Consider the following 23097-nt stretch of genomic DNA (forward strand, 5'->3'; position numbering starts at 1 on the left):
ACTCCAGTCATCCCAAGTTCACTAGAATCTAACATGGTATGAGACAAGACAGAAAATGCTATTAACTATTAATAAAAAGACAGTTTAAAGGGCTGACCTGGTTAGGTTTTTGCTCCTGACCACTGGCAATTTACCTTTTATCCCCAATATTATGAGACCTTCAACTTCTCCTTTACCCAGAAAACCCTCATTCACCCTCTGGAATCTTCATTTCCTTCAAACTATTGTCCCCTCTCCCTTCTGCCTCCCCTTAAATACTAGAGCTTTTTAATAAACACTGTATAACAAACTGTTAGAATACTTCAGCCAAATCTCTCCTACACATTGCCTTATTCAATTACTTCTCCCATTTCTCACTGCTGTTGGTGTCTCCTAACACCTTCACAAAGCCCATCTCCCCTCAGCTGTACTCCAAATGGAGCTCCAAAATTCATTTGCTCTTGATCAGCCCTCCTTCTGGTCTCCAAGCTATCATTTGATAGGGCACGTATGCACTTTGAAAGCGACAGCCCTTAAACTTTCCTTCAATCCCCTCTTCATGTTAGAAATCACAAAATAATGGTGCCAGGCACTCTCTGTCCTAATTTATGCCACGAAATTTCAAGAACAACCTCTCCATTTTCAAATCTCATTCCTTTTTCCTCAGCTCCACTGGCTGCCACGTTCTGTGAAAAATTCGGAGAGAAGCCAACATCCATTCTTGGGGCTCTTCTTATTTGCACAGGATATCTGATCAGCAGCGTGGCCACAGGCATCTCCTTCCTCTGTGTATCTATGGGGCTTCTACCAGGTGAGTCTAAATCTCTCTAATCTGCCGACATTAGCTATTCACTTTTGTTGTACACTGGTTCAGTTAGATTACTTCTCACACATCATCTTTTCCATGTTTACTGAATTCCCACATCTATCGATGGGAGCAAATGTGATTCCAAGTCTTTGCTTTTGCTTTTTTTTAGGGGTGGGCTCTGCTTGCCTATACCAAGCAGCTGCTGTGATAACTGCTAAATATTTCAAAAAACGACTGGCTCTTTCAACGGCTATCGCCCGTGCAGGGATGGGCCTGACATTTCTGCTGGCACCTCTCACAAAAATCCTGATAGATGAATATGACTGGTCGGGTGAGTCATAATGTGATAATGGCTCTGATGACATTTTAAACTTTGCTAGACTTGGGAATTCATTTTTAAAATGTGTTCCTTTCTCCCTTGGTGGCTGGATGGCCAGATGCTGTGGTAGCCAGTCTGGGAAATGAGCAGAAACACGAAGATCTTTAATTTCCTACTCCTTAGAGATAGACTAGTGGGATAGGTCTCTAAATATCTGCAGCGTTTACCAGCAGGCATCATATAGGCTTTTAAAGCTGAATACCAATCTCTTATTAACTAGCAGGGTCCAGCTACCAGGGAGAAATACCCTGTGTAACCTGGAAACATACAACAGGGAAAATAACCAATGAAAAAGGACATCTCAGTAGTTTGCAACATTTTTTTCCTTTAAGATTGGCAAATAAAGGAAAAAGAAAAATGGATTCTACACTTAATGATAGTAAGCAAACATTTTAGCTGTTACTACTAACAAATTTCAGAAATGGAAGAAAAAGAGGATAAAAATCAACTCCTGATATATACACACTATGACACACATGCTCATAAGGTCCCCCTTTCTTGAGGGGGGGAGGGGAATGGGATATCACCAGCACAGGATGTCACCACTACTGTCAAGGCAGGGTCTGTGTACTCTGGTTTTGCTTAACTGTTTTTCTTTGTTATAAGGAAAGACTACTGGGGACTTTGCTGATATAAAAAAAGAAGGTATCCAACAAACTGAAACACACAGAGGACCAGCTCTTCAAGAGCTTTATTCATGATGCGACCACATTCAGTAATCATTCTCCAAAGGACAGTCTAACATCCAGGACACACCAGTAACAAAGTACACAGCCCATTTATAATGACTGGTTCTCAGAACCTCTGGAACCACTGTACAAAACTAAGATAAGACTAAGACTATTTCAGCTCAAAACTTTTAACACTGAAATCTCTACCAAACCTATAACCAATATGAAAAGGAAAGAATGAGTTACATTAACTCTATTTTTTCTTTAGGCACCCTTCTAATATTTGGAGGGATCTCGTTAAATTTGGTGCCCTCCAGCATGCTCTTACGACCCATCAACATCAAAAGGGAAGAGCATGTGGCTACCAGAAGTCCAGATGAAGTAAGGTCACTGGAAGTTCCAGCCAGCGCTGATAGACAGGGGCCTCTCACTGGACACTGCCTAGTCAGCAAGGATGAACAAACTGGCCAAGGAGCAGCCATCTCAGGATGCCAAGATGATGATGAAAAGGTCTTTAGCAACAAGCCTCAATGTCAAAAGCAGCTCATCAACTTCTCTCTGTTTAAGAACCCTTTATTTTACATATTCACTGGCTGTTTTCTATTCAGCCAGCTGGCATATTTCATCCCTACTTTCCACCTGGTAGCCAGAGCTAAAACTCTGGGGATCGACACCATGGATGCCTCCTATTTAATTTCAATGACTGGTAAGAAAATTGAGTCTTTAATTTATGCTGGTTTTCCAGGCTGTTAGCTTTATAAACTAAAAAGGAAGGATGGGCCTAATTCTGCAAAAGACCAAGCTGTCATTTTCTTAAGAAAAAGTCTAACAAAAAAAAGGGGGGGAAGGGGTGACCACAGAAGAATAAAGAAGGACCTGGAAGAGAGTTCTCAATGTCCTACTTAGGAGTTTTCCCTAAATACAGATCTCCAGAAATTATGTTATTAAATGATGAGTGCCAGTTAGTCAAGTCAACCACTGTTTATTTAGGGCTTATTATGTGCCAAGCAATATTAATGTGCACAGTTACCTACTAAGTAAATATTTTCATAAGTAAATATTTTCCTTCCTAAATCATTATACAATTTCTCACTGAATTATGACAGTCCTATACAGAATTATGGAATTTTGGAGATGGTGAGTCTCATTCTGGAGAGGAGAAAACAAATCCCATTGTTTCAGTGCCTTGTCTAAGGCAAGTGAGTGAAAGAAGGGACAAGCAAGACCCAGATCTCATGACATTCAGTCCAGTGCCCTTTTCCTTAAACCAAGATAATTACGCTAGTCATAATAAAGATTTGTTTTATTATTGGCCCAAGACAAATCCTTCTATCACATACCAGCTTTATGATCCTGAGGCAAGGCACAGCCTCTCTGAGTCCACTTGCTTAGCTGTAAAAGGGGGAGAATGGGTGTAGTACCTACCTAGTGTTTATATGTAAAACACTGCAAACTTTAATTTCTTACGAATGATTACATTTTAGTAAACATCATTTTTAACTCATGTCTAATTTTTCCACTTCTCCCTCTCTGGGAACTGTAATCCAGTCAATATTGTCATTGCTTTTGGAAGGGTATACCAATCAACTCCTCTATGGGGCCACTCAACTAGGCTTGTGAATTCTCAGCCCACAACACTCTTCCCTAGCTACCACTTCCCTAGGTGTTTTCTCCCCCATTAGAATGTAAGCATCTTGAAGGCATCTTCTTCTAGCTTTTGGACTTATAACCCCAACAGTAAGCAGATGATGGCACCTAGTAAGAGCTTAATGCCTTTTTTCCATTTGCATTTTGTATTAGCATTTACAGAAACTTGTGTTGGAACTCACTTTACTCCAGCAAAATGACTACACTCCTTCAATGAGAACATGAATGGCATGCAGAAATATAGACTGACAGAATCCATTAGTTAATATGCAGGACCAATCATTCTAATAACCATCTGCAAAGCTGATTTGTTAATAATTGCTATAGTCACAGGGTATTCAAACATTGATATTTTATATTGTGAATCCATACCCTCCCCTCTGCCAGCTGCTCCTATATCATAATGGTTCTATTTCAAAGTCAAAATGAGATTAACATACTTACACAGAAAAAAAATCCACAAAACATGGCTACCTAGCTGGTTTACTCACCTAGCTGATGCTGCCTACACTCAGGGTTTCACCTCTTAGAGCTCCAAGACTTTGCCCATTGCTGGAGTCTTTCCTCCCCTGCCTCTCGGTATCTTGAGCTTTCTTCAAGGTTCAGCTCATTTTCTATCTCCCACGAGAAGGAACCTTTCCTTGCTCTGGCCCTCCTTGGATTATAAATCTATACAAATGTTCCATTTCCTCTGCAGAATGCAAGCTATTTGGGAAAGAGCCTATTTTTTCATGCTGTCTTTGCATTCCTAGTGCCTAGCACAGTACTTTGCACAGAGCAGACACTTAATTGCTTACTGAATTGACTTTTCATATATATTGTAAATTTACATTTGGGCTTTCTCTATACAACTGGGCCAAACAAAAAGGGGGTATGGTTTGGGGCTTTTAAATAACTATCTTTCATGAAGCAAGCAAGTCTTAATGACAATTTATATTACATCCAAACTAGAAATACTGTCTATAGTAAAAAAAGCCACGTGCCACTCACTTCTCTCCAGGAACCTCTTGATTTTACATAAGCTCATAAGAGGATAAAGGATTTCAAGAAGAAAGCTTATAAGGTTTGACTACTCTGTAAAAAAAAAAGTCACAAATGTGATTTATGTTCCAGCCCCCCAGTCAATTCATAGGAGACCCTAGGGAAGGAGTCAGTGTTCTGCAAGATAACATACTTCTGGTCTCCTTCCAAGGTCATGCTTGAATCATCCATTACTGTTAAGCACTTGCAACTTGCATGCAGCCCACAGAGATCTGTAATGGGGTATCAAAACTTTACATTAGGTCATAAGAAAGAGTCCCAATTTTCCTTTTTAAAAAAACTTTATTAATTATGCTCTAACCACCTTTCCATCTCACAACCACCCGAGCCCAAGAGGACACTGACTTGAAGGTTCTAAGAGAATTCCCTAGGAAGTCCTGCTTCCCTGGGCAGGAGGAGAGAATTCTCTTCTACAGAGAGGATCCCTTTGAGGTGGGAGAGCCAGGGAGAAGGGAGCTAAGGGGTGCCCTGAGTCTGTCAGCTCGTGTTCTCTAGCAGGGCACCCCTGAAGCTCCTTTAGAGATGACCACAAGAAACAGGACTGAAAAGCCTTCCTCTGAAGGTATTTCGCTGGGTGTGCTCAGGACAGATAAGTGGAAGCTAGATACATAAAACTGACTTGTTCTCCTGGGCTCCCATCCCAGGGCGCTGTCACTCACATCACTCACCTGGCCTAAAGACTGAGTCATATGACATATGCAAAGATGTGGTGTGCAGTCAGTCACTCGTTTCAGGGAGATGAGGAAACTGGGTTCGGGCTGTCATGTGAATCTTCTCCAATGTCTCTCCAGGCATCACAGAGACAGTCGCACAGCTACTGTCTGGATGGGTGGCTGACCAAAACTGGATCAAGAACTATCACTACTACAAGTCTTACCTCCTCCTCTGCGGCATCACTAACCTGCTCGGTCCTTTAGCCACCACGTTCCCTCTACTCATGACCTACTCCATCTTCTTTGCCATTTTCTGTGGCTCTTATTTGGCACTGGTGCTCCCTGTAATGGTGAGTAGACACACTCATTAGAAAAGACAATGTTTTGCTGCAATCTCCTTCAAAAGACTGAAGTTAGAAGTTAACCTGGTGGCCAGAGAAAACTGCTCTGGGGCCTATGATGGCGAAGCAGACCCCAGTCCCTGATCTGTCCAGTCATCCATCTTGGGAAAGATTAGATAAAAGGAAGAGAATTGTTCCATTAATATAAGGTAAGGAAGAAATTGAAGAGAGTACGGAAAACTCAGGAGGAGTCTCGAATCAGTTTTTTATCCCCAGAGACACCTCGAGTCCACTCTTCCCCTATGGCTGAAGAGCTATGTTTGGGAGTTAGTAGAGGGTGTTACTTGACCTTGTGTGCCAGTTTTCCAGTTCTTGAGGCAAGAAGGCCTGAATATCACTGCCTATATGCCATGGATTCAATACAGAACCAGGTTAGAGCTTCCCAAGGAGTACTGTGATTAAGGGCTTTTCTCCATAGGAAAAGGTTCTCTAGCTAAGTTTTGGCCTTGCTAATCGGGACAAAGAATCCCACAAACACAAGGGTGGCCTTACTGCCACCACCTGGAGGCTCGAAAAATCCATGGCCACAGCTTCCTAATTAAGGAGTGCAAGGTAGTTTAAGAAGCCTACACCTCAAATAAAAGCACAAGAAAACAGGTTATTTACAGCATCCTCCAATTAGCTCAGGCTCAAATCTCAACTTCCACATGTTGGCTACTTACCAATGGTTAGGGAAGACCACCAACTTACTCTGTGAAATGTGATATGGCACCTTGGAGGCAAGCCTTTCCTTCAAGTACTTCCAGGCTGCAGTTTTTTGATGAAACACACCAGAAATTTGGTGAAATTAGGATCATTCAGCACTCAGAGCTGTGAATCTCTGAAATTTTCATAATTCCTAGTGTAAAATTCTTTTTTTTTTTACAAAACTTGGGATGACAGACTTTTATTTCTTAAGAAATTATGTTTTTACATACTCCAACAATGGTTCTCTGATTCCAACAGGTTGACTTTGCTGGGAATTCTGCACTAAACCAGTTTTTGGGATTTGCTGCCTTTTTCGCTGGGCTGGCTGTTCTTTCTGGACCACCTATAGCAGGTAAATTATCTACCTTCTGAGTGAAATCAACAGCCAAGAAAATATCAATACATGCCTAAGTTTCAATCAACAATCTATCAAAAAGGAATTGTTTAATTTCTGACTTAATCTCGTCCCCCCCCCGTTCCCTCCCCCTCCCCCCCGCAAATGATCTATGTGCTATTCTCCAAACTGGAGTTCCACTTTCTGACACTGCGCTCCTACAGATTCAGTCTGCCTGCAATGTTCTCCTCTTCATTTCCCCCTCTTAAAAGCCTTGGCTTCCTTCAAAAGGTCAGCTCAAGGGCCACTTCCCATGGGAAGCCTTTACTAGTCACCAAAGGTTAGTGGTCATTGTCTCCTCAAATTCTTTTCTTCACTCCTTTGTGTATAAGTGAGACCCCCTACAAAACAGGGGAGGCCAAGGGTCATGTTTCACCTTCGTCCTCATAGCCCCAGGGCCCCCATACCCATATATCTCATGCCTACATGCACAATAAATGCTTGTTGAACTGAGTCTTCTCCTCAAAGGAACAGGTATCAGGGAAAGAATTTGACCCAGCTATTACAGGCAGATATCTGGGTCTTGTTACCCTAAGTTCAGGGCTTCTCACAACTCTGTGGTCACAGCTTGCTGGGATCTCATGGGAACTGCCAGACCATCACTGAGACAGCCTCCCAACAGCTTCCTCCTCGCCAGTCTCCTCCTTCCCTCAGCAGCAGGGCCATGGTGAAGGTGCCTCCCTAGATTCTTCTCATTCCACAACAGCCTGGAGATCAGTCATTTGACTTTTCATGAGAAATTGTGGGTAAAACATCATCCAGACTAATAAAATTAGAACAAAACATGACAGGAAAGCCTTGTTGGAAAAAGTGTTAGCAAATGTGAGTGTGCCCTGACAAATGTGGAAAGCTGAGCAGAATGACAGCAGCTCTATGCTCCTTTCAGTTAGCTTCTCCAGGCTAAAAATCCAACTGAAATTCACCTTTTTTTAAACCCTCGTGTGGATATTTGTTCTTTAACAAGGTCAACATACTGAGAGCTAGAGTTGGAGGGGGTGAGGAACAATTTCTAGGGGAAGACGTTTGAATGCTAGACAATCAATGTAATGCTTTCCAATCATCTGGTAAAAATACTGCCACTTTTATGCTTCCTGCAGCCACAACCACTATCAGAGACAAGGCGGGATCTGATCTTGCACCTCTCATTTTTTACCTAGGTAGTTTAATACGGGAGACAGATTTCAGACACTGTAAATTTAAGACTCAATAAGGGACAAAGATCAAAAAAGAATTTATATGGAAAATTTATTTTACATCTGAAGTCAAATTAGGGGGCTGCTTTAAAGAAAGTTATATATGAAGAGGAAAAAAAGCACAGGACTATATTTAAAGTCCAGTTTGCATATAGTGAAATGGAGAAAAGGGAAATTTATACAGCCAGACTCCTTGATCTGAACACTCCATCTTCTAACATACAAAGACAAATGCTATTTGCCAAAACACTATCTTTATTTCATATGTGGAAAGCAGACTGGCATTTTAAGATCTAATATCAGAATTAAGTTTTACAATTAACAGAGGGAGGAGGCCAAGTACCAGAAAGTGCCTAGCCGAATGCTTCCACAGTCAAGGCCAATACCAACAAGTACTGATGACAGTCTAAATTCAGTTTGCACTTCTGTAATATGAATATTGCCTAGTAGGCTGGTCCTTTCAGGCCAAGAGCACAAGGTAGGAAATGTCCCTCAATAATACATAAACTAGAGATTATATAATTTCATTAATAATTCTAAAGGCAGAACACAAAGATCTGAAATTCTAATGTGTTTAAACTTTTAAAAATAAACTTAAAGATTTCAGCAAACCAGACAGCTAGAAGAAGGCCTTGAGGGGTAAGAGGAAGAAAAGAAAAGAATTATAAAACGAAGAGAATGGCATAACAAAATACTTAGAAAGATTGTAAGCAGAGAAATCATAAGAAACGTTCTAACTTCCAAACTCTGTGCCATAATCTATGGACGTATTTTTTTTTTCTAAAAACTAGAAACCCATAAATCTTAAACTCTAATTTTTTCTTATAGTCAAGGAAAGGGATAAGGTTATTGCTAGAAAGCAAATGTTTATATCAGGATCCTTAAGTCAAGGGGGTTGTTAGATTTAATTTTACTCTAACAACAGCAGCTAAAGCAAATTATGCTAAACTACTCTCTCTCTACTGTGACCACTCATTGACTGTAGAACTGACTTGATTAGAAGCAGCAGAGAAGGGAGAATCTTCAGGCATCAACCTGGTCTTTTAACTCAAGCATTATACAATTGAGTGGGGGGGGGGGGGCGGTAGGGAGAGAGAGTCTGTCTGTCTGTCTTTTTTTGTGTGTCTCTCATCCGTACTTCAATGTTAAGTAGTAAAGTAGCAGGAGAAATATTAAACCCTTAACTGACTCGACTCTTCAACAGAGACTGAACATTGTAAGATTTGTTAGATTTCCATTGTCTTAAGAATTATGTTGACAAAATGCTAAAAACAATGTAAAAGATGGGTATTTTCTGCTTTAGTGCATGTTACTTCTGTCTAAGTCAACTATGACTTTCTAGGCCCCTTTGTCTCTCACTTTGTCTTTCCCTAGGGATCCCCAGTCAGAACATTAGTTAATAGCTTACCAGAAAATTCATTTTTCCCCTTCCTGTATGGAAGTGAAACAGGAAAAAAAGTTAGTTCTTTATTATTTGTTTCAATTCAGTGAGGGCCAACAAAGAACCTGAGAAATTTTACACATAGGATAACTGCATTTATACCCTTTTAAAGCCTAAGCATATCCACAAATACTTTCAAGGACTTATAAAAATTATTCCACCCATTTCTTAACTGTGGATGTAAGAACAAAGAATAGATAAATTCATAATGAGAACTTAACTGAAATTTACTGATGCATGAATACTGCACGACTACCACCAAAGAGAACACCACAGGTAGATCATAAAAATGAACTGATACTGCTCACCACTCTTTCCAACCCCCTAAAATCAATTTGATCTCTGTCAAGTCTCAGGAATACGACAGGGAGATCTTCAAGCAGTCTGGCTCTGACTTAGAACGCACTCAGCAAGATCCCAGCCAGAAGCAGACCTCCCAGACCCACCCTGGGTTAATCCCAGGACTGCCCTTGAGACTTGAGTCAAATACCCTTCACAAAAATAAATATCCTTCACCTTGACCCAGACAATATCACAGGCAGGCTCTGGCCAAGTGACCCTGGGATCATTTTTTTAACCTCTCAATTGCTCAAATATGTCAGAACATTCTGTAATGTCTGATTATTTAACTTCTCTAATGAGTCTCTATTGATGTAGGTAAATCAGAAAGAAAACAGAACACCTTTAACAAACTTGGGCAGGCTATGAAGCAAACAGTCAGCAAATCCTAAATACAAATACAAAGCAAAAAAGGAAATGACTTACCTGCAATTCTTCATGCTCCATCCATGGCATGTGACTAATCTCAAACTGCTAAAAGCTCAAATTTGTTAAATTGCCCCATCAAGGATTGGAATTAAAACTTACCTGTCAATAAAGTACAAAAATAAGTCGTTTTCCCCCAATGAAGTTATGTTGTTACACAAAAATTAGATTAATATGTATCCTCATCTTTTAAAGATTTTTTCCCTTCCCAAATATTGTTGTTTAAAAAAAAACATTCACTCATACATCTGAGCCTGAGCAAACCTTATGCAGAAGGCACACAGCAACTTAACAATAGGCTGCATTTACCACAAGTTCTAATTACCAATTGCAGTTCATTCAAACATCAAGAATTATTAATTACAATACACGAGGAATCTGCTGTTACAAGAGTTCTTGAGTTTCCCCCTCACATTAAAAGTGTTGAAACAAAAGGCTGGCTGTCCACAAGTTAGATGTTTTGTAGAGGGAATTCTTTTGGGGCATGTCTGGACTAGAGTCACTAATGACCTGTCCAACCCTGAAATTCTGCAATTTGACAAGTGTTAGCCCCTCTATCTTACGGTGAAAGCTTCTTACTTCGAGCTCCTCCCCCCATTTTCTTATCTTTAAGATGGGTGGAATTTTGATTTGAAATTGCTATAAGAAATTGATTTTTTTTCTTAAAGTACTGGTCCACAAAGGTTAAATAATTTGTCTAGTCAACAGTGAATTCAGCCTCTAACCCCTCTCATTCCTCCAAACACAAGAACATGAACACACACACGAACACGAACACACACACACACACACACACACACACACACACACACACACACAGCTTCACTAGTCTTAACCAGTTACTTGAGACTTGCTTTTAGGTACTGATCACTTTTCTAATTAGCTGAACTTTTCAATCTTTCAGTCTGATGTTCTTCATCTTTTGAAACCCACTATCCCTGATGCTCAAATGGGTGAAGGGGGAAGGAGGACAAAGGCTTACAGCAGTATCTTTTCTCCTTGGTGACACCAAAAGGCACCTACGGTCCCCTGCAGCAGCAGAAAGGGAAAATGTAAACTATTTTATTGACATAGAGCTGTTCTTATAACACAACAAATCCTGTAAAGCTCTATTTAGCTCAACTCTCCTGAAGTTCATGAGTCCCTAAATCAAAGGGAAAGAACAATTCCAAAGAGCCTAAGTATGCACACCTATAACATTTCTTTTTGGTCCAGAACAGATTTTGTTCTTAGGAGGATGAACTCTTTCTACCAATGAGAACAAGAAACTTCTCTGGAACTTTCAGTTAATCTCCTGGGGTTACCTGGGGCACCAAAAGGATTAAGAAACCAATAGGTAGTGGAGGGAGGACCAGAGCACTCTGGGCTAAAAAGGGAGATTCTCTTTCCCCAAAAAATGTCATGTGCTTAGCAAGACAAAAGAGACAAACTTGGTGTGGACTGCAAGGATACAGTGGGAAATGTAGGTGACGTAAAAACAAACAATATCAACAATAAGTTGTTTTTAATAAAAGCATAGCCTATAGTATCAAGTCAAAGCTACAACACACACACACACACACACACACACACACACACACACACACATGAGTTCCTGCTTAGGGGATAACCCATCCACAGGCATGTCAAGGAGGTGAGTGGGAGGAATTTTAACGGTCTACGCATCACATACCCTGGACCAAATGCAGGGATATAGAGTCTAAGAGCTGAATCAAGCTATGTAGGAATAGGAAACAGATCATTTCTGGTTTTCATCATCCCCACTTCCTCCCTTAGTCATCTGCTATGTCAGTAGAGAGTAGAACCCCATTGTCATAGACTTTGAAAATGTGAATTCTGGATACTTTATCATATCATATACCAAAGTAAACCTCAAATTTCTTAAAATTAAGTTGTAATGTATATGGAGTTTATCTTAAATATATTTCCATTCAAGAGAACTCTGAATTTATCAGAGGCTATACAGGATAGTTCTTCATGGTTTCAAGTACCATACTCTGAATTCTCTGATGTTTATGTTCCCTGCATGTCATTTTCAAAATTGAATCCCATTTTTTTAAATCTCCAAATTTTGGCTTAAGACTTGCTCGAGTTGATGAAGTCTGTGAGATTCCAAATTAACAAAACTAAGTTCCTAATGGTATATGACTGAAGGAGAGCATAGCTATCTCAAGTAGGTTCTGGTCAAAAAGAATCTTTTACTTCATCATTGGAAAGGCCAATCTCCTTCACAGAAATTTCTCTTTCTTTCCAGGTTGGCTATATGACAACACCCAGACATATATCTATTCCTTTTTCTTTTCTGGGACGTCCTACCTGCTTTCATCAGCTTCTCTGTTCTTTGTGCCCCTGGCTGAGAAATGGATAAGGAGAGGAATGGAGCAAGAGAGGACAACTCCAACCAAGTAGCAACAAAAGATTCAAAGTAAAGCCTATAATCACTAAAGCTCGAATTGAGAAAAAGTTATCTCTATTTAGCCAACAAAGCTACACCTAGATTTTCTATCGAAATTACAGTTTAATTGCGGTAGTCTAATCTAACCTTATCATTATGGACGACTATTTTGCCACCACCAGACAGTTCTAAAATTAATAGTCCTATAGTTCAAATAAATGGTAAACTAGATCTAGACAGAAGCAGTCCAATCTATGATCCTGGATTTTTCCAGTTTTATTTATACATTGATTTACAAAAAAGATTTTAATACATATTTGTTTTCAAATCACTTGAAGTGTCTTTTTTTCTTTCTGCAAAGGACTATTATTTTCCCATAAAAAACTAATCAAGAGAACCACTACCCTAGCTTGAAAGCAGTGTGTTTCTTTGGAACCTGAATGGTGGTTTAATTTCTTTGTGTTACACACATTCTAGCTTGAAATGCTTTCTCCCCATTTCGTGTAGCTTACTAGCATTCACCACACTGGATCACTTAAGTGTGCTGACCAAATCTATTTGCTGATGGTTTTACTTGCCTTCAAGTGAGAAATAAAGTAGGAGGGCCTAGCATCCTCAGCAAGGGGCCACAAAAGAGCAGTGCACACATTAGTGGCTGAACAGAACTGTTTCTCTTCTTCCTTAGACCCCTTTTTGCCTTATAGTAGTAAGTGAACTTCCCTAAAGGGACAAACACTCCTAGAGATGTCTTGTCAGGATAGCCTCACTTACAGGCACTTTTCTGGGTGCCTGGAAGCAGGGCTAGCTAGAGAATGATTGACTTCTTAATTCAATTTGCACAGACTCTACAAGTCCAAGCAATACATAAAGGTCTTGATCCTTCTCTAGAAAATAAAGATAGTACCTTTATCATCTGTGTCACTTAAAGATTCAAAGAGCCTAGGCACTAGGACTTTTTTATAAAAAACTAAGGATTTCTATAATTCCCCATAGTGGTTGACATTTTCTCATTCATTTGCTACTTTATATGTATATTTTATAAGATCTCAATTTAGCTAATCAGCCCTAATAAATACAATAACCACTACAGTCAGTTTTAGTGTGCTTTCTTCTTAAGAACTCAAAATACCTCTTTATGTTCTCCTTTTTCCTTAGAACATTTCATTAAGTAAGAAAGGAACAAATATGCCAGTTTCACAGATGGTAAAAATGAGACACTCCAGTTACTGGGAGAGCAGACAGTCATCATCTCCTCTAAGCTACTCTAAGCCCTGTTAGCAGAGGCCATAATGCATCTAAAAACTACACAAGAAAAATGCCGTGTAACGTGTTCCTGTTATAAGGGAAGAACAGGCAAGTTAAAATAATTAATTTCTGAAGACTTTCCAACAGCTGAGTCTGTAGGATTTGTCAGATAATTTAAACCGATCAAATAAAGCACCATTTAGATAGAAATGTAAAGTTAATACTGAAGTATCTAGGTTAGAGCTTACCAAAAATATAGCCCTATGTATTACAATGTATAGATCATATAAAACATACTTCCCTTGAACAATAGTCAATTTATTTTCTCTTAATTTGATTTTAAAACATGCTATGTTTTTCAAGTATATCAGTCACCTGTATTTTCTTCAGAAAGAATAATAAAGCTTTTTCTCTTGTTTAAAGAAAGGTCAGAAAGGTTAAGACCATTTTTCCTTGCTTTCCTGGCTTTAAACAAATGGCAAATTAAAATCTAGTTAAACACTGCACCCCTCTGGAGGGGCACATTTTAACTTAATGCAAAGAAAACATACCAAAACTTGGCAACAGCATCATGCTGACAAGACAGGAGTGAGCTTTTTTTTTTCCTGGCTTTTAAGTAATAGTAATATAACTATTCATTAGCAGAGACACAAAATCTAGTAGAGAGAGAGTTGGCCTCCAAGTCAGAAAGACCTGGGTTCAGAACCAGCCTGATTCTGGATTTTTCTTTGCTTATGCTTCGATAATAATAGCCAACATTTCTGTAGCATTTACTACGCAGGAGCTAAGCTAAGCCTTCTACAATTATGACAACATCTGATCCTCCTGACAACCCTGGTAGGGTAGGTGCTATTATCCCCATGGAAGAAACTGAAGCAAACAAAAGGTAAATGACATGCCCAGGATCACAAGCGTCTGTGGCCAAATTTGAACTCGAGTCACCCTGACTCCAAGCCCCATGCTCTATCTACTGAACCACCTTGCTGCCTTTGTGCAATGACTTATTTGAAGAAAAAGTCAGTAAAACAAAATCCGTACCTAACAGCTGATCAAAATCCTGACAGCTGCTGTCTACATACCTACTGGTCACTGCCCTTCCTTCCTCAACAAATACCCTGGATTTCCAATTCTTTCTCCTCCCTGACTCCTCCCTTCATACAGAGGCATTTCGGCATACCTACTGATTCTTAGAGAGAGGGCTGGACCTGGAGTCACAGAGACCTCTGTTCAAATCTGGCCTCAGATATTTAACCAGCTGTGTGAATTTGCCTGTTTCCTCAACTGTAAAATGTGACTGAGAGCAGTACCTACCTCACAGGGTTGTTGGGGGGGATCCAAGGATTCATCTGTAAGTGCTTAGCACAGAGCCCTGCACACAGCAGGGACTGCAAAAAACACTTATTCCTTTCCCCGCCCCACCCTCTTTTCTCAAACACCTGGACCACTCAGCTCCTCAACCTGCCCACTTCCCATATGCCTCCACCCCACCTTAGTTATACACAAAGAAGATTGCACTATCACCCACATATATATCGTCTCTGAGTTCAAGAATTCCGAAATCTCCTTATCTGACCACAACCTATGGGCTTTTCACCTCTCCCCAGGCCTTCCCTTAGGCAACTCTACTCTTTATTCACATCATGACCCCTCAATTCTCTCCAGGCCATCTCCCCTACACTAGCCACTCTCTCCTCTTCTCCCCATCTTGACCCTTCAGTGAACCAGTTCAACTCTACACTGTCCTCTTCTCTTGAAACCCTGGCCCCCTTATAGCACTGATTGGCCACAGTCAAGTCTCATGTAGCCTTGGATCACTCATCACGCCCACCATTCCATTCACCATCTTCTCTCCTTCACACATGCTGAACAAAGTTGGAGAAAAATCACACAACTTTGGACTGGGTCCACTACAAATTCATGTTACACAGCCTCAACTGGGCCCTCACTGATGCTAGGCAATCCTACTACACCCCCCTCATCCACAAGGCCCACCCTGCACTGGGGCTCTTCCAAACTGTCATCCCTCTTCAAATCTCCCAGGGCTCTCTCTTCCCCTCCCCTCTCAGTCGAGAACCTCACCTTATATCTAACTAAAAATCCATGAGCTCCCTCCTCATCTCCTATCACTCCAATGCCTTCTGACACTCTCTTCTCCCTCACCCTCTTTCATACAAAGAGGTGGCTCTATTCTTTCCCAAAGCAAACTCCTCTACCTGCAAGTGATCCCATTCTATCCTGTCTCCCCCAGCAGAATGCCCCTTGTCTTCTCCATTCTATCTCTTCAATCTGTCTACGGGCTCATTTCCTACTGTCTACAAACTGTGTCTCCCCCATCCTCCCAAAACCCTCACTTGTTCCTTCCAAACTCATCTCTTCTGCCCTTTGTGGATAAACTCCTTGGGAAGGCTGCACAATGGGTGCTTCCTCACTCATTAACTCCTTACAATCTGGCTTCTGACCTCCTCATTCCACCAAAGCTACCCCCTTCCAAGTTACCAGTGACCTTGGTAGCCACATCTAATGGGCTTTTCCCCCTCAGTTCTCATTCTCTGACTCTTCTCTGGGCTCTGGCACTGCTGCTCACCCTCTGTTCCTCAATACTCCCTTCTCTCTGGGTTTTCAGGTCCTCCTTCTCTCTATCTGACCACTCTGTCTCCTTTACTGGATCCTCCTCCAGATCACACTCTCTAATCACGGGTGTACCTCAGGTTCTGTCCTGGGCCCTCTTCTCTTCTCCTTCTATACCGCTTCATTTGGTGATTTCAGCAGCACCCGTGGATCTGATTACCATTTTTATCTATCCTGACTATTCTCAAATCTACCTTTCCTGCCCTAATCTCTCAGCTTACCTCCCATCTTGCATCTCCAACTGCCATTTAGACATTCAAACTGCGTCTAGTAGACATCTTAAACCCAGCATGTCCAAAACAGAACTAGTGATCCTTCCCCCTAACCCTTCCCCTATTACTATGGAGGGCAACACCATTCTCCCATCCCTCAGGCTCACAACCTAGGAGTCAGGCAGGACTCTTATCCTCACTCACCCTCCACATCCAAGATATTGCCAAGGCTTCAATTTTGCCTTTGCAACACCTCTCGAATTCACTCCCTTCTCCTCTGACACAGCCCCCACTCTGGTGCAGACCCTCATCACCTCATATCTGGGGCCAAGGAGGGAGTGGTGGTCTGTCTGCCTCAATTCTCTCCCCACTCCAATCCCTCCTCCCTTGAGCCACCAGTGATTCTCCTAAAACATAGGTCTAACCATGTCACACATACCCCCACTCAGAAGCCCAGTGGCTCTGTATTGCCCCCAGGAGCAAATACAAAATGTTCTACTTGGCATTCAGAGATCTTCATAACTTTGCCCCCTCCCACCTTTCTAGTCTTCTTATATCTTACTCCCAAAACATACTCTGATCCAGTGACACTGGCCTCCTGGCTGTTCCATGAATGGCACCCTGCATCTCTAGGATGTGGGCATTTTCTCAGGCTGTCCCCCATGCCTGGAATGCTCTCCCTCTTCCTCTTCACCTAGTCACTTCCCTGGTGACTCAACTAAAATCCTAATTCCTACAGGAAACCTTTGCTAACTCCTCTTCATTCTAAGTGCCATACCTCTTTCAATGATTTCCTACTTAATCCTGTACATAGCATTTTGTGTGTGTGTGTGTGGATATAGGTATATACATATGTAGGTATGTATGTGTGCATACACCACACACACACACACACACCCCTATTCAGTAAGGGCTCATTAATTCATTTCTATGTTGACATGCATATCTGCAAATTGTTCAGGTATTACACTGACCTGTAGTATCTGCTATACCCTAACTATCAAGTTTAAAGTACTAGGGATGGTTTTCAAGTGGCCCCTTCCCCAGTAATGCCTGATCTCTGAGATGCCTTCCATTCACACTGTATACATCCTACATGTGCAATACATTTATTAGATGTGAGCTCCCCATGGGCAGGGATCTTTTTTTTTTTTATCCCTAGCGCTTAACGCAAGGCCTGACACCCAGTAGAAGCTTAATAGCAGCTGATTGATGTTAATTTTACCAAAATTCTTTGAGCTTAGCTAGTATTACTTAAATGACCTGCTACTAATATGTGCATTGATTAGTGCCAAGATGCAAAAGGATGTCAACAGGGTGAAACTTTTTAGTAAAACTAATGAAATAAAATTTAGTGCAGTTAGAACTCACAGAAACAGAAAAAAGGCAGGTCTAATATTTTTCATCGCTACTGCTGCTGGAGTAATTTTTTCTTTTGACCAAAGGATAGAGACTTACAAAAAAAAAAAGCAAATAACTCTGGTTAAAAATTAAATTAAATTTTAAAAGCTTTTGTATAAATAAAATTAATACAAGATGGGCTAAGGTAAGTGATATGTGTACACAGGTATGTGTATACACACACCCCAAACCCTTTTCAGATTTATCTGGTAAAAGTTTTTTTTTTTCTGCCCTAGTCAACTTCTTCCCATCTAATCCTAGATACATTAGTTCTGTTTGTGCAATGTCATGTAATAAATATTATCTATGTTAGCTTTTGTAATTGCCTGTGAATTCATCTCCTATCATCCTACCCATTAGACAATGTACAGAAATGGAAAAGACAAAAGGCATTCCCCAAAATAGAAACGGTCGAAAAAATTAAATAAAAGCTCTCAAAAGAATTGCAAACAACCAAATGAAAAAACATCCCAAAGTACCAGTAAGAGGAAGGTTCATCAGCACAACCCGTAGGTCTCAAACTGGCAAAGAGGCCTGAGATGGAAACAGAGGAAATGCTGGAGTGGAAAGATAAACACACTGGCCCTGTTCTGAAGCTGTGAATTAGCACAGCCTTTCTGGAGGACAATCTGGAATTATCCAAATAAGGAGGCTTCTCCCCTTGATTTGGAGGTCCCCCTCCTAGGTACCTTCCATAAGAAGGCACTGACAAAAAAAAAAAAGGCTCCATACACACCAGCAACCCTTTTTGTGGAAAGAACTGGAGAAAGAATGGGTGCTTATTGACTGTAAAAAAGCTAAACCAAGTGTGGTCCGTGAATGTAACGAGCTACAAGATGACAAATATAATGGTACAGAGAAGCATGCAAAGAGGTAAACAACCTGATGCAGAAACAAACAGAACCGCAAAAACAAGATACACAAATGTGTAAATGGAAAGAACCACAAAACAATCATGGCTCCAAAGAAGATATCCTGCTTCCTCTACTCATGGGGTCCAAATATTATATATATTTTCAGATTTTTTCATCTATCAACTGGCTTTGCTCATTTTCTTGTTTTTATTAAAAAATTTTTTTTTGTTTTATTGGATGGTCCTCTGGAAGGAGAGAGGGATACAGGAGAAATTCAGTCAATTTAAAAATGAAAATTGTAAATAAAAATGTTACTTATGAAGAAGGAAAATGAATATTGAAAAATGACAAAGAAAGCATGGCCCCAAGGAAGATATATGAGAAGATACCTCTGTCAATCCTTTGGAGAGATGGGGAAGAAAGGTCCATGAGTATGAAACACCACATGTCATATTTTCCAATCAGTTTTGGGTAATTTCTTTTCTTTTTCTATTTCTTCTTTTTAAGAACTCTTTTATTATAAAGGATAACTCTCTAAAAGTAGGGAAAGAACACAGAGGGAAATCTAGGGGACATTAAAACAAAAGAGATCAATAAAAACCTTATTTTAAAATATTTTTTTTAATAGTCAAGTAAAAAAAATTACTAAAAATATCTCTGATAAGGGATAGATATCTAAGTATAGGTAACCAAAAGAAACATATAAAACCAAAAGTAAATCATATAAAAGGATGCTAAAAATCACTGATAAAAGATGCAAATCAAAACAACCATGAGTTTCCACCTCATACCCAGTAAATGGGGAAATGACAAAAGATGGGAATCATTCATGTTGGAGGTGCTATGGAAAGATGAACACAGCAATGTATTGTTGGTGAAAGTTTTGAATTGGTAATTTTTAATTACACACACACACACACACTAAAATATCCATCCGGTGGCTTCCACTGCTGCCCTATGTTCCAAGGGAGGTAATAAAGATCCAAACCACATTGGGGACACTGTCAGACAAGAAAAGGGGCCAAACTCAAGATATGCTTCACAGGTGAAAATGACAGGCCTTGACAAAAGACTGGACATTCAGTTGGTGATGTCTGAAAGGCAAATGAAGATTCAAGATTGAAGGTTGACAGGGAGGTCAGGAAAGATCGATAGATTTGAGGATCATCAGTACAGAGCTGATGAGATTCACCAGGTAAAGTAGCACAGGAGAGAAGAGGGCCCACAGGACAGGACCCTGAGAGATGCTATGGTGAAGTTATGACATGGAAGAAAACCAACAAAGGGAACTGAGAAGGTGCCATCAGACAGGGAGGAAAGTGGAATCCTGAAAACTCAGAGGAGAGAAAATCCAAGAGGAGAGAGTGATCGACAGTGTCAAAGGCTGCAGAGAGGACAAGGAGAATGAGGACTGAGAAAAGGTCCATTTAGCAAGTCAGGTCACTGTTAACTTTGCAGAGAGCAATTTTTGTGGGATGATGAGGTCAGAAGCTGGCTTGTAAGGGGTTAAGAAGAGTTCGAGGAAAAAGAGTACTCCCGGCTTGGCTACAGCCTGCACACAGGCATGGAGGCCAGAGGTGGAATGCTGTGTTTGTAGGAGAGCAAGTAAGCACTCCAAACACTTTGGACAGTAGATTGTGTAAAGATGGATTCATGGGAGACTAAAGTCAAATTCTGCCAGGCTTTGAGTGCCAAAGAGAACAATCTGTGAAGGTATTAAAAAAAACAGGACAGTGACACTTTCATACCAGACCAATCCATTCTGATAGTTCAAGATCAGCCCAACCTGTAGACAAGTCTGCCCTTTGTGATAAAAAAGAGTATCAAAGAACTCTAAAAGATCTCAAAATCTCACTTGCAAAGAGTTTTAAAATGTATCATGTCCCAAAGGGACAAAATTAGAAACTCACTATGTTTTCTGCCTGAGTGGGATAACTTCTTGTTTCACTTTATGCTGCTCCTAAGAATGGTTTTATTTGGAACTGCTAAAAAAAATTTTTTTTCCCCAAGTTGGCTCACAACTATAGACAATAACATTCTCTGAGAAGGCAAGAGTCTGTATCTTAATCTTGACACATCATGACCAGGGATATCACAAAAACCAAGAATTTTGAAATGAGAATAAGTCAAAATGTAATTAATTAGCAGGAGAACATCAGCTGTCTCTACATTTCTTTTTTTTTGGCTTTTTGGAGGGCAATTTGGGGTTAAGTGACTTGCCCAAGGTCACACGGCTAGGGGTGTGTGTGTGTGTGTGTGTGTGTGTGTGTTAAGTGTCTGAGGCCGCATTTGAATTCAAGTCCTCCTGACTCCAGGGCCAGTACTCTAATTCACTGTACCACCTAGGCGCCCCAAACATCAAGCTGTTTCAAGATGATTGGGAACAATTTACAACACTATGTGTAGAAGAGTGGTAAAAGTGGGGTTTCCTCACACTCTGGGACAAGGTGCCCCAGCTCTGGAACAGAGCCCTCGAATACCATCGCACTGAAATAACTCACTCTCTGGCAGGGTACCTAGGTTGTATGAAAAAAGAAGTAATTGCCTAAAGGAGATCAAATGTTATGTCCCCAAACAGAAAACTATAACCTACGAGGCTACGACACAGAAGACACTAATTATCATCCAGTTGTATTGCTCGTTATTTTGCAAAAAGAGGCATCTGATTTCCCTGTGCCCAGCAAAGTACAATCTATACAACTTTTTTGTCGTATATGTTCAATTTTCTTTTTTCTAAGCAGTTGGCTCAAGGTTACATGGCCAGTTATTTTGTGTGGATGCCGAGTATCTGAGGCCAGAACTGATCCAGGGTCTCCCGATGCCAGGGCCGGCGCTCTTACTCAGTGTACCACCTGGCTGCCCCTTATATTCATTTTTCTATTTCCCATTTTGCTTTTTATCACAGAAGTACAATAGGCAAAATCTAGACATCCCAGAGGGTAGGTAGAACTGAAAGTAATTTTCTTATCAAGCTCTTCTAACCCTGTTCCTCAAGAAATGGGGAGCCAGGGTCCCTAGAAAAGCACCTCCATATTTAAACCCTTCCATTTCATTGAGGGACCTGATGTCAGTTTCCACTGCAGTGAAAATCAGCAATGTACCTCAGTAACAACTCAAGTTTCAAGCTGTTGTGCACTCCTGGGTTCAAACTGACATTATGCCTCCATCAAAAAGGTTGGGGGTTTTTAAATATGGAACTTAAAGGAAACTTACTTTGTGCAGCTCTGACTTCCAACCTAGTTTCTATTTTCTACAGAAACAGGAGGACAAATGTCCATGCCAGAAGTCTGCCCATGAGAACTCATCTTTTTAGCTGTTGGTTAATACAACCAGATTCCAAAGCCCGTTATACCTTTCTGATTGTCAGTAGTACCTAAAAAGAGACCCAGGAGGAAAAAGAAAAATGTTTAACCAGTCATTTTGATACTACCTGCTTTAAAAAATATTTTTTTAATAGAATAGCAAATTAATTTACTGGGATTACAGAAACAAAGCTATATACTCCTTGAAGGGCAGAGTATAAAGAAAAGGTGACAGAGTTCAAAATAACTATAACTACCATCACTACATGAATATCATCTTTTTAAAATGTACACTCCAAACGAAATAATGTTATCTTCCCCCCCCCACCACCACCACCAAATTAAGATCCATAGAGATCTTGTAGAATAAATTTTCCATCTGATTTCTAAAGTATGTGTCCAGGAAGAACGATCCTTACAAACAATGCTTTTCACCAGCAAAAAGTGATTCTCTGACTCCTATTGAAAACCTGTAGACAAGACCTGAGCACCAGCAAAGGGGGATGCATGGGATGAAAAGCCTGTATTTCCCATAGCTACCCTCTACCACCACTCCCAAAGTACAAAAGTATACACCCTAACTTTTAAAATGGAAAAAGTAAGTGTTTTTCAAGCTAATCTAAAAAACCTTAGGTACAAAATACATCCTTCTGGCACCCAGAATCACTTAAAATGATAACAAGTTAAGTCAGAACAGAGTCTACTGTTCTTCTACTGGCTCCCTTAGTTTAACATAAGAATTTAAATACTGTGACACCCTACTAGGGGTCAGCAAACTAAAGCCTAGAGCCAAATAAAGTTCACTGCCTGTTTTTGTGCAGTGCTAAGAACAGTTTTTCATACCTGTAAATAGTGTCATGTATTTCTAAATGTAAAAACCATTCTTAGCTCATGGGCTATACAAAAAAGAGACTGGAGGACCTCACTATAGTTTAGTGGCCCTTGCTTAATACTATAGAATGTGTGCTGATTTCTAGAACCCATTGGTTATTACCCCTAAT

General features: G+C 40.4%; 1 protein-coding gene across 2 annotated transcripts in view; it reads left to right on the forward strand.

Moving 5' to 3' along the window:
• The window catches only part of SLC16A4 (solute carrier family 16 member 4), a 39841-nt gene that overhangs the window by 12492 nt on the left and 4252 nt on the right, over positions 1 to 23097 (forward strand). The window contains exons 4-9 of one of the 2 annotated variants that reach the window (XM_069090404.1): positions 647 to 790; positions 957 to 1118; positions 2106 to 2543; positions 5317 to 5528; positions 6525 to 6618; positions 12314 to 12527. In XM_069090404.1, the coding sequence (XP_068946505.1) occupies positions 647 to 790; positions 957 to 1118; positions 2106 to 2543; positions 5317 to 5528; positions 6525 to 6618; positions 12314 to 12468 (1205 nt within the window). In that variant the 3' untranslated portion in view covers positions 12469 to 12527. Of the gene's footprint in view, positions 1 to 646; positions 791 to 956; positions 1119 to 2105; positions 2544 to 5316; positions 5529 to 6524; positions 6619 to 12313; positions 12528 to 23097 lie in introns of those variants that run through there. The other variant, XM_069090405.1, reaches the window with a different exon arrangement.

Source organism: Petaurus breviceps, unplaced genomic scaffold, assembly GCF_028583685.1.
Source record: "Petaurus breviceps papuanus isolate PSGF00001 unplaced genomic scaffold, PetGlider_PUasm1.0 186, whole genome shotgun sequence".
Taxonomy (NCBI): domain Eukaryota; kingdom Metazoa; phylum Chordata; class Mammalia; order Diprotodontia; family Petauridae; genus Petaurus; species Petaurus breviceps.